Source organism: Talpa europaea (genome assembly GCF_964194135.1).
Source record: "Talpa europaea genome assembly, chromosome: 5".
In the NCBI taxonomy this organism is placed as follows: Eukaryota; Metazoa; Chordata; class Mammalia; order Eulipotyphla; family Talpidae; genus Talpa; species Talpa europaea.
Window position 1 is genome coordinate 103,001,338 of NC_140071.1, and position 12,689 is coordinate 103,014,026.

The 12,689-nt window shown below is 36.0% G+C and overlaps 1 protein-coding gene across 5 annotated transcripts in view; it reads right to left on the bottom strand.

Annotated features, from left to right (window-relative positions):
- Positions 1-12,689, bottom strand: part of SLC4A4 (solute carrier family 4 member 4) — a gene marked incomplete at both ends in the record, with an annotated part of 296,812 nt that overhangs the window by 96,422 nt on the left and 187,701 nt on the right. For all 5 annotated transcript variants that reach the window (XM_084234152.1, XM_084234154.1, XM_084234151.1 and 2 more), the window contains 4 exons: positions 2,593-2,767; positions 5,075-5,188; positions 5,723-5,877; positions 8,092-8,179. In XM_084234152.1, the coding sequence (XP_084090278.1) occupies positions 2,593-2,767; positions 5,075-5,188; positions 5,723-5,877; positions 8,092-8,179 (532 nt within the window). The remainder of the gene's footprint in view (positions 1-2,592; positions 2,768-5,074; positions 5,189-5,722; positions 5,878-8,091; positions 8,180-12,689) is intronic.

Here is a 12,689-nt window from a genome sequence, read left to right on the forward strand (position 1 = left end):
TGAAGTCATCTACCATTGCAAGGAAATCTGACTATAGGATAAAAAAAATCTTCACATTAAAAAACTAGGATATGTAAAATTATCATATAATGAGTAGGGTTATGTGTGCATTTGTCAATTTCTATTTACACAGATTATTTTGATCTACAAATCAAAGTTTAGATCTATCTACCCATCTATTAATAGTGTCAATCCATTCAAAAGAAATTGAGACTATTCAGTTATTTTTTTCTTTTCCACTGTTTATGCCACACAATGTGACTTTTAGAAGAACCAGTTTGTAGTATTCCTCTAATATATTTCTTGAAATGAGATAAAAATACGTCCTTCAGTATTTTCATTCAGAGAAACTTAAACCCGTGAGATCAGAGTTACAGTGAAATTATCAATGGAGACTACAAAATCTATTAACAAAACTTTCAAGCTGTGCCTGGCATATATTCTCATAGGTTTTAAGGAGATAGTTAGATATTCTGAATTAAGTCATTTCCCAGGAGTAACATCCAGCAAATGATCATTTCAGTGGACTATTAACATGCAGATGCACTGAAGGTATTTATGTTTAAGTCTTCTGAACTCAGAAAATTGCTTATTTCACTAGCCAGCCCTTTCCCATGTCATTGCTCATGTAGGGGAAAAAAAGCCCATGTTAACTAAAATGTTACACAACAGAATCTTTTGCTAAGGAACTGGCTCATATGGAAATTAATTCACCTACAGGGATCAACTATAAACTAAAGGGTCTTCCTCCTTTGTCTCAGATGCAGTGTTGTCAGGTTAAGACTGATGAGATTGAAAAGAAATTCAATTAAGTTTAAAAAGGCAATAAATAACAAATACATAGAAGTGTCATAATGTCTCCATCACAATCAAAAAAATGTCCATTAAAGAAAAGTGTTGAAAATTATTCATACAAGGAAGTCTCTACATAGTCTAAAAGACAGAAGATGGTTTTGCTCTTGCCACCCTCTCAACATCACAGCTTTCTCTTATTTTCTTAATATGTGTGGATGCCTGTACGATCTTCAAGATGCTTCCCCAGTGATTTCTTGTTCACTTGTTTCTTGAATGATCTACCTTAATTATCATTATGCTGTCATTTGAATGTCCAACACAATGCTATTTTTGAAGTGTGAATCAGGTGCCAATATTAAAAATCACCAGATTTCACATCTGAATTTCTCATCTTTCTTCAAAACTTAGAAAATGAAGCAAATCTGAGCACATATACATGCAGGAAGAAGCAAATATGATTAGTTTCTGCCCCCTCCAATGGAGGGTGAGCCCTTAGGAGTCATGCAGTTCTCAGTCACAGGAAAGCCCACATTAGGCACATGGAAAAGCCATGTGGAGACCCCTCAGGCCTCACTGCCAGATACCCCAGCCTCCAACCAGGCATGCAAGTAAAGAAGGCTGCAGGAGAGTTTGCCACTGTCATCTCACTACACGTGTGAGATGACCCAAGAGAGAACCACCCAGCTGAGCCCATTAACCACCAAATTCAAGAGACAGAATAAGAAAATAGTCTTTTCAAGTCTCTAAGTGAACAAGTAACATGCAAATAGATAGGGCTAAAAGATAAAAGCCCTCTTTTATTTCTCTCTTTTTACTTGGGTAAATATAAATGTCGGTCTCCCTTTTTTTGTGTGTAGGTGGAAATATAAAATGTAAATATTCCCAAAGAAGTGGAAAATGCAATTCTTTGAAAATACGTGTGTGTGTGTGTGTGTGTGTGTGTGTGTGTGTGTGTATGATGCTGGCAGTACTTAAGAATAACTCATAAACAGAAATAGTAGAGTTTGAAAAGGGCTTGAATCTAGTTCTTGTCACAAGAGTATCATCTTCATTTGCTTCTCTGAATTCAGGACCTAGCACAATGCTTATTTGTCTAATGACTGGATCAACCAAAAGTAGTTTGTACATAGTTTTCTGATTGCATTGAAGGAATCTAAAATCTTTCCTGTGACAAAAATTTAAGCTTATGTTCAAGCAAAAGGAAGGCAAATGCCATGTGCAAAGTAACCAACAAACTGTGATTCTTTTAAGTCAAGCCATAGTTTTTACAGCTTAATGAGAGGCAGATCTAAGTATATAAAAACAACTCCTAGCCTGTGTTCCTTAGAACTGAATTCCATGGATAGTATGCAAATACAACTTTGAGTAAATCAATTGTTTAATAGTTTTGTATGATTGGGTATAAAATGAAGCTAACCATGCATTCCAGAAAAAAAAAATGTGATCCTCAAGTTTAACAGTATATGGTTCATACATTCAAGGTAGAAGATCTAAACCTTGTACCCTGCACAAAGTTAAAGCAGCTGATATGCTTTGCCCAAACAGAATTATATATCCTCATTTCCTTCCCTTCTTTTCCCCACTTGTGACTCAAGCCAGATTTCATCGAGCTATTTTTGTAATTACTAAAATGTGGAAATACAGCAGCAGGCCAGAAGCAAAGTAAAATGCAGCATCCAGCAAAAGAAAGAAAATCACGCTGAGTAACTGAAAGGCCATCTGCTTCTAGCTGAGCTGTAGGGGTGAGGAAGGCAATCTGGGCTGTACTATTTGTGTCTTCCCTAAAACCATACCCACCTGCATGTTGTCAGTGGCATCCCCAAGCAGTCCTCCAAAAGTGATAGCATTAGTTACAGTTGCCAGATAAATGAAGAGAATTGCTGAAAGAGCCTGAATATTTAAAGCATCATAAAAATCACTGGCAAAAAATGGTGCTTTCCTCTTTATGTCCTTAATTAGTCCACCACAGAACCTGGGTAGGGAGAAAACAAATGCATGACAATGTAGAATAAATTACCATAAAATCTCCAAGAGATAATTTATTAAACCACAAAGAATTTGTGTTTCAATACTTGAATCAATGACAAAATGTGATTTAGTCACTAAAGAGGAGACAAGAAAACTGAAAAGGAATAAATTTTCTTCTCTCTCTCTTTTCGGGTCACTAAATTAGGTGTCCCATTTCCTAAAAACCAGACAGTTAACTTTTGATCAGAGTGAATTATGTAGATGAATTAAAATTTCTCACTTTCTAAAAAATATCCAAGCATATCAGCAAATCATAAAATGTCCTTTTATTATCTTGCCAGTCCTTCCTTTACAGCCCCTTTCATGCACTCATCCATTCATCTAGTCATTCATTCACTGCACCAATGTTTACTGAGCGCTGTGATATGCCTACATTATTCTGGGTGCTAGAGACACCCAGTGAAGAACACAGGAAAAAAATACCTGCCTTCATGGAGTTTACTTCCTGTGTAAAGAACAATTAAGTTAAATGCACAATGCAAAAAAAAAAAAAGGAAACATTACATGGAAACAAGAATTATAAAGCGTTAAAGGAACAGTGGCTGACATATCAGATAGTGGCCAAAGTAGGCTCCTGAACATGTGATGGTGGGGTAAGGACCTGAAGGAAGCAAGGGAGGAAATCATGCAGCTGTGTGAAAGAGCATTACAAACTGGGCCCCATTACAAATGTTAGCTGGTCAGCTGACTTTTTGCATGCCACTGTTTCTTCTGTCTAGAATATCCTCCCTCAAAGCTCAGCCATCCTCTGAAGTCTTGACTCTCCAGTGATAGTTGAGATTTCCACCACAGGCTATCACACTGTATCAGAATTGTCAGTCTGTCTGGGGGTTCCCAAGGAACTTGGCTGACTGCTTCAGTTTCTTGATTTAGAGCCATGCACTGTATTAGGCATGCTACAGATACTCAATGCAGTTAGGAAAGCTGGAAAACAGAATAAAATTATAGTCTAGCTGAATAAAAAAGTTAAATCCCAGAACTCATCCATATCTATAGAAAAGGAAAAATACATTCATATTAGAAATAGTTTGTAAAAGACTATTCAGGAAAAAAGGGGGAACAGAAGGTTTTAAGGTTCTCTGTTCTTTAAGAAGGAAGCAGGAGGAAATAATATTCTCTTAATTTGGGAAAGAAAGCAAGTAGGTCATCGGGGGAAGAAAATAATGTAATATACTCAGATTCAATTGCATATTAAAAATGACAAACTTTAGACAGCAGCTCTCCTGCCTGCCTGTGACTATGGGGGTGCTTCTCTTCACCAACCTTTCCTTGCAAAGCAGCAGAGACAGCTCTCTTCCCAAGGCTGCCCACCTGTGACTATACAGGCCCCTCTTTCAGGGGTCTGCCTTTTCAGGGGCAGCTCTTTTTGCCCTTGTGTCTGTGCAAACATCCTAGAATTCCCTTCCCCTTTTATAATAAACCTGCCCTTTTGAATATTAAATAAAGAAATAAGCCCTACTTTTGTATTTACAAAAACCTTGTAGTATTTTTACAAAGCCATTATCTTTATAAAATGAGCATCCTCCTTAAATTTTCACCTAACTCAAAATGAAATGGAGACCTAAACAGTGGAGAAGGAAGAATTATCATGAAAAGAGATTTAGCTGAAGCAATCTGGGAAACTTGAATTCCCTACTGTAGGCCAACAAGACTGTGAATGGGACCCACTTTAGAGCAAATAGACAGGGAAGAGATGGAATCATGAAAGCCAAGTGGGGAAGACAGATACATTACTGCATCTTACACACCACACACTCATGCACACACATACAATCTCTCTGATTTTCTCTAGAACATCCCCTCACTCACTCCTCTGCAGTCACACTGACCTCTGTGCCAACCCAGCACCCACCAGGCCCTCTGCTATCTCCCTCTTCACATCCTACATCTACATGGTCTGTCTTCCCTCTCCTTAGGGACTTTCTCAGATGTTACAAATTTCAGGAAGACATTCTTTGACCACCCCATCCAAAACTGTGACAACATTTCCTATCCCAAAACTCCCCGTCTGCTTTACTTTTTTCCACTTTTCTTTGTTTGCTTGTTGCTTGTCTCTCGTCACTACAAAGTATGACACATAATGACAATGGTTTTTGTTAATTCAATGCTGCATTCCCAGTGCCTGTGACTAACAGATACACTGTAAATATTTGTTGGCTGAACAAATGAACAAATTAGTGAACAAAAACATCAACAGAAAGATGAGACATTTAGATCTAAGGAAAAGCCCAGCATGAATGGTAAAAGGTACCGTCCAGTGCGCTGCAACTCTTCACAATCTCCATGTCCTCCTCCTCCATGGCCTCCATCATGGGGCGTGTCTCCATTCATCTGAACATTCTCTCCACCTGAGTACATATTCTTTCTAAGCAAGACAATAAAGCCCAAGAGAATATTAGCTATTTCATTCATCTGCTTTTTACCTGTGTCATGCACAAGCTAATGGAGATGGGGTGAAAACCCTTTGGGAGAAAAGTCATTATTCCCTTCTGCCATTCTAACAGATAACTCAAAGTGTTCTAATTAAAGCTAAGACAAATGATGGGTGAACAGAAAAGTTAAGTAAATTATATGTTAATTATGTGGTACACCAGAAAATGGGCTTTTCAACTATCTTTCCCAATTTCTTCACCTGCACAATCTAGGGGGTCTAAAGCGATATTTCCAGAAGTACAAGGAGTCCCAAAACATCCCAAAGACTCTCTGTGATGTACTTCAATGTCATAACCTGAGATCTCTAATTCATAATCACTGGAGACCATCACAACCTATAACATTCATTTTATATCATCAGCAAACTGTCACATTAAGACATTTGTTTGATTTGAGTGAAATGGGAACCTGAAAATACTAGGCAATAGCTAAAAAAAAATCTTTCTGAAAACTGCCAATAATTTACCTTTTGTCAGATGATGGGAGACTCTTAGGAGGCTCTATTCTTATTGTTGGGTCCCATTCTCCAGGTGGAAGGACAATGACTTCATCTAGGAACTCATCAATGCCAGCAATAAGGTCTTGCCTGTCTTTTGCTTTATAAGCAATGTCATGGAACACCTAAAGAATAAGAGATGTGCTGATCCAACAAGAGAAATATCTACATGCCCCACACGTCAAAACGAGCTGAGGAACACATTTGATAATCCATTTTAATGTTACATTAAAAATTATTTCCTATTATTTAGCTTGTACCAAAATATTTAGGTATTCAGATTATGAGCCCCAAAAATATAGGTAGAGGCATGAGAAAACAGCTGTGGGGGGGGTAGTGCTTTTGTCTACCAGTACTGTTAAACAACATTTCCTTTCATCTCCCCCTGGTATGTACCATTACTGATATAGTTGCTATGGAAGCCAGATGAAAATGGTTTTGAGAAATACACTGAAGTGTCATTCCCTGAATTAAAAAGTACTGGGACAAACCATTGCTGATAATACAAAAAGGAAAAGTTCAAGCTGAGTGTTAAGATCCAGGTTAAGACCCAAATACTACAATTCTCAAACACAGAAATAATGTTAGCTACTCAAGAAAGAAAATTTGGAAATATATTGGCAATGCATGAAGCAAAGGGCTTTAAGCAGGTAATCACATGTTTATCTTTGAGTAAGGCAATAACTGAACCAACCAAGACAGCAAATGTTTCATGTCTTTTTTATACAAAGAATGGAGTTTCCAGAATTCCTCTTTGTCAATTACTCTTTCTAATCAAATTCATGATGTTGAAGTTCTTTACACATACTTAATTCTTTCATATCAGGTAAGTAAAATTCTCTATTTTCCAGAAGAGATGGCCATCCGCTTGTCTGCTCTTAAAGATTGCTACTAAACCACCTTTTTTGACAAAAATTTTAAAAAATTATTGATATAATAAATAACATGTAATGATCTGGGGTTTGTGGGATTGAGAGGAGGACAATACTAAGTGCCAATGTATCATCTGTGGCAGACACAGTCAGCCTTACCCTCATTTTCTCTAGTTACCTCTCACCACTAGAAAGTCAGAGAGTCGCTTTTGACACCTCCTGTGCAGATAAGGATGGACAATTCTGACCAATGAAAAAGAAAAGGTTATCTGGGAAATTTTTAGAGTACCTGTTGACAGAGACAGACATAACTAACATTACTCTCTGCCTTCTTGCCTTGACAACAGAATGGATGACTGAAGCTAACTGCAATGGCCAGCATAAGACCATAAAGCAACAGCTTTGGTTCTTGATTTATCACTAAGCAGCTAAGTTAAACCAAATCTAGATACTATCCACCTTCAAACTTCCTGATATTTGAGCTAATAAACTCCAAAGTTTAAGCCACTATGTCAGATATTTTGTCACTTGCAGACTAAAGCATTCCTAATTGATATATAAGGAGGAAAAACTGCCTAAAAGAAAATATAAACATACAAAAATAAATGAAAAAATGCACTGGGATGCTTAGTTCTCTCAAGGGAAAAAAACAAAAACAGAATAGTTATTCATCAATGCTCCTAGCTCCAGAATTAATTAACCACCTAAATAATCACCAAACAGAACTTCCATAATCAAATTTCCTATTCTCTACTTACCACATGGAGAAACTGACAAATTAAACAATGAAACAAAAGCAAAACATTTAGGAAAATAGTAATCTACAAAGATAAAGAAGCTAAAATTAATGACTTTATATTCTTATAGCATTTCTCCAATTATGAGATTAGTTTGGAGTTGTTTTATACTTAAATGTATATAACAACATTCAAATTATTATGAGCATAAGGTCATAATTCCAAAGTTATTCTACAGTAATGGTTACTAGGGCAATTTTGAATATATCATTCCTTTCGAGAAAATAAGAAAACCATAAAAGCAGGTACTTTTTTTATATCTTAGAAAAAATGCATCATCCATTTCATTATGCAATATTTTATAGAATCCATCATTTCTGAAACAAAATGGTGTATATATATATATATATATATATGTATATTGGAATATATTAAACATTTTAAAAGATAAATTTTCAATAAAAACAGTCACCTGAACTTTTTAAAGAATATATAATATACCATCAACTGTAAAAATTTCAAATGTTTAGAGAAAGGGAAATATATTTTATTCCAAGATAAAACTGACTTTTTGAAAAGTGTGTGGATGCCAGCTCATTTGCTGATATGACTGTACCTTACGTTATATAGAACCACACAATTATAATTGAATAAATTGTGATAGTCAACTCAAGAGTACAACAACAACACAAGTAAGGCATTCCCAGATCACCATCTTTCTATTCCCTACCTCATCAGACATCAAGGTGGCAATGGCTCTGCCAATCTCATGGTAGGACTTGGCTTTCCCCTTAGGACCTAAGAGAATGAATAAGAACCTAATGGAAAAGGAAAAAGCAAAGGCTATAAGACATATTTCATCAATCTCAATAGATAAAATTTAGACACATTTATCCTAGTTTATTTAAAGGTTAGGCCTAAAATTCACCTTTAAAACACAGGTAATTTTCTTAGTAATATGAAAAATACTCTTTCAAACTATTGTGAAACATAAATCATTGTTCATTTTAATCAGAGGCAAAGAAAAACATGGCATGGAAACTTGAGAAGCTCATTCACTGAGAAGAAAACTTTCCCTTTCTGAGTCATTAAATTTCTCTTTTCTGAAGTTTATCCTTTCTCCACTTCTATGACTTTTTAAAATCTTTGGAGACAACCCATTAAGTACAATAAGAAAAGCCTTAATCTTCCGATTTCTCTGATTTTCCTTGACCAACATGGGCAGTGACAGAAGATCTTCTCCCAACTTTAAAGAAATGTTTTTACTAAGAAGTGAATGGGACTGGGAGTGATTAAAAATCAAGTTCTCTTGATAGCCTAGGACTTGATAGTTAAATTCAAGAAAAATAAATATGAGAGAAATTCAAAATAAAGCATCATTCACAGACAGTTAAAATTCTTTTGTGGGTGTCCTCATTTTCCTTCCCACACTTCCCTTGAAATGCACAAACACTGCTCCATAGTTAGTGATCATAAAATTTGTAACAGTGAGCTTATCCTGAATTAGGTCACCTCTTATCATGTTGGAAGGAATCCCTCAGTGATCACAGGGCAAATATGCATGTCCAAACTGGGGAGGAGGAAACTTGATAAGTAAACGAAAAAAAAAAAAAAAAAGGCACACGAAAGGCAATACTTAGTAAATTCCTGCCCTGCTTATGATCCTGTCTCACCTAATGTGGAGAAATTGAGGACAGTAAAAATGATCATATCATACATTTGCACAGCTTTTTAAAGCATGCAAAGCATTCATCACCTCATATAAATTCCATACTACCCTTTGCAATAAGATTCCTGTTTAATGGTGAAAACACTGAGGTTCTTTAGGTTAATAGAGAAACCCAAAGACTGTGCCTAGTAGTAGATGAAAATATGCAGACAGACTTCCTGTTCTTTTCAGCACACGATTCTGTCTAGTATTACCTGCACAATCTATACTGCAGGGTTGTGACTGCATAGAGGAAAGCTACCCAATAACTTCCATAGGCCACTCTGGGGAAAGGTGATGTGAATACTTAGCTGGGGACAAAAAAAATGTTAAATAAGACTTGATGGGACCAGGAATGGCTTAGGCTTTGCTTAGTAACATTTTATTTTTTACATGTTTATTTATACACCTTACTTTAAAAAAGTATTGACAGCAAATATTCTTCAAAGTGTTAGGGTGTGTTCCAAATGCCCTTAAATAGATCATTTCTTTTCTTCATCATAAAATCTAATCCAAATAGAAAAATAGAACCTATTAACATAAGAAGTTATCTGAAAATTTGAACACACAGATTTTATACCAGAATAACCATAAAAGTGTTCAGTACTTATTTGCTTAGAAACCAGTTCTGGAACAGGGTGGCACATTCACTTTCAAGTGTTATTACGTTACATGAAATAACAAAAGCAATTAGCAAGGAGGAAAGTCTGTTCACATATGAAGGAAGTCATTAGAATTGAATATTAGTTCATCCAACACTTAAGTTCTATTGATACTAGAACTTTTCTAGTTAAAAGATGTATTTAAATTATACCAGTAAATATAGTTTTATAAAGTGCTTCTTTATGACAGCAAAATGTATTTTTCTAAAGGGTTCGATCATTGATTTGAGCATAACATGTGCAAAAATGATTTAGCCACTAAAATAAAACACAAATCCCATTGAGAAACAACTGAAATACTGGTCAACCCTATTTGCCTATTAACTATAGGCCAGCTGTCAGGCAGGGCAATGAAGCCATAGCTTTAGGCAAAATGGGGCAGTTGCACTGCAGCAAGAGAAAATACCTAGTAGCTCTCTAAAGTTGACTGAATATATATATATATATATATTAGTTTATATACTGTATTTTTTTTTAAATAATAACTTTTATTTTTATATTCCCCCATACAATTGCAAACGCCCCATTCTGACCCCAATCCTTCCCCTCCCGCCCCCCACCCCCCAAAAAGTGTCTCTGGTTCATAGTTTTTTGTTGATTTTGATTTTCACTTTCTTATAATCATTTTCCTGGTCCCTTATTTAAGTTTTCTAGATTCCTGCTATGAGTGAGACCATCCGGTATTTTTCTTTTTCTTTTTGGCTTATTTCGCTGAGCATGATCCCTTCCAGCGCCATCCATGTTGCTGCAAATTGCATGTGTTAATCTTTTCTGAATGCTGAGTAATATTCCATGGTATATATGTACATCTTCTTGATCCAGTCATCTATTTTTGGGCATTTGGGTTGTTTCCAAAGCTTAGCTATTGTAAACAGTGCTGCTATAAACATAGGGGTGCAGGTGCTCTTTGGAATTGATGTTTCTGTGTCCTTTGGGTAAATACCTAGGAGTGGAATTGCTGGATCATATGGAAGCTCTATGTTTAGTAGGTCCAGAAATCTCCACACAGCTCTCCACAGTGGTTGGACCAGTTTGCACTCCCACCAACAGTGCAGAAGAGTTCCTTTTTCTCCACACCCTCGCCAACATTTGTTGTTGCTAGTTTTTTTAATATGTGCCATTCTCACTGGTGTGAGATGGTATCTCATGGTAGTTTTGATTTGCATTTCCCTGATTACAAGTGATGTTGAACATTTTTTCATATGTCTGTTGGCCATTTGCATTTCCTCTTCAGAGAAGTTTCTTTTTAGCTCTTCTGCCCATTTTTTGACTGGATTATTTTCTTTGTTGTTGCTGAGTCTCATCAGCTCTTTGCAGATTTTTGTGATCAGTCCTTTATCATTAGTGTTGGGTGCAAAAATGTTCTCCCAGTTGGTGGGGTTTCTCTTTGTTTTTGTTATTGTCTCTTTTGCTGTGCAGAAGCTCTTTAATTTGATGCAGTCCCAGCTGTTTATCTTTGTCTTCACTATCACTGCTTTGGGTGATGTGACTGTAAAGATGTCTTTGATGTGCAAATCCCGTAGTGTTTTGCCTATATTTCCTTCTATGTATTTTATGGTTTCAGGTCTTATGTCTAGTTCTTTAATCCATTTTGAGTTGATTTTTGTGTATGGTGTGAGGTAGTGGTCAAGCTTCATTCTTTTGCATGTAGCGACCCAGTTTTCCCAGTACCATTTATTGAACAAACTTTCTTTGCTCCAATGCATAGTCTTTGCTCCTTTGTCAAAGATTAGTTGACCATAAATCTGTGGGTTTATTTCTGGATTTTCTATTCAATTCCATTGGTCTGTATGTCTGTTCTTGTTCCAATACCATGCAGTTTTGATGATTATGGCTTTGTAGTATAGTTTGAAGTCTGGGAGTGTGATGCCTCCATTTCCTTCCTTTTTTTTCAGTAGAGCTTTGGCTAATCAGGGTTTTTGGTGATTCCATATGAATTTCATCAATAATTGTTCTATTTCTTTGAAGAATGCCATTGAGATTTTGATTGAAATAGCATTGAATCTGTATATTGCTTTTGGTAGGATGGCCATTTTAATAATGTTTATTCTTCCAATCCATGAGCAGGGGATGTCTTTCCATTTCTTTGTGTCTTCTTCTATTTCTTTTAACAGTGTTTTATAGTTTTCTTTGTATAGGTCCTTTACCTCTTTTGTTAGATTTATTCCCAAATATTTGATTTTTTTTGTTTCGATAATAAAAGGGATGGTTTTTTTGATTTCTTCTTCTTCAGATTTATTGTTTGTGTATAGGAAGGCTACTGACTTTTGCGTGTTGATTTTGTATCCTGCCACTTTACTGAATTGATTGATGAGTTGAATTAGTTTTTCTGTGGAGATTTTGGGGTTCTCTACGTATATTATCATATCATCTGCAAATAGTGATAGTTTGACTTCTTTTCCTATTTGGATTCCTTGGATGTCTTTCTCTTGTCTTATTGCTCTGGCTAGGACTTCCAGTATTATATTGAAAAGCAGTGGTGAGAGTGGACATCTTTGTCTTGTTCCAGATCTTAATGGAATTGCTTTCAGCTTTTCACCATTGAGAATGATACTGGCTGTTGGCTTGTCATAGATGGCCTTTATGATGTTGAGGTATGTTCCTTGTATCCCAAGAATTTCAAGGGCTTTTATCATGAATGGGTGTTGCACTTTGTCGAAAGCTTTCTCAGCATCTATTGATATTATCATATGGTTTTTGTATTTCTTTTTGTTGATGTGTGGGATAAAACATTGATTGATTTTCGGATGTTAAACCATCCTTGTGCCCCTGGAATGAATCCAACTTGGTCGTGGTGAATTATCTTATGGATACATTGTTGGATTCTGATAGCTAAAATTTTATTGAGGATTTTTGCATCAGTGTTCATTAGGGAGATTGGCCTATAGTTTTCCTTTTTTGTGTTGTCCTTGTTCGGTTTTGGTATTAGTGTAATATTGGCTTCATAGAACGTGTTTG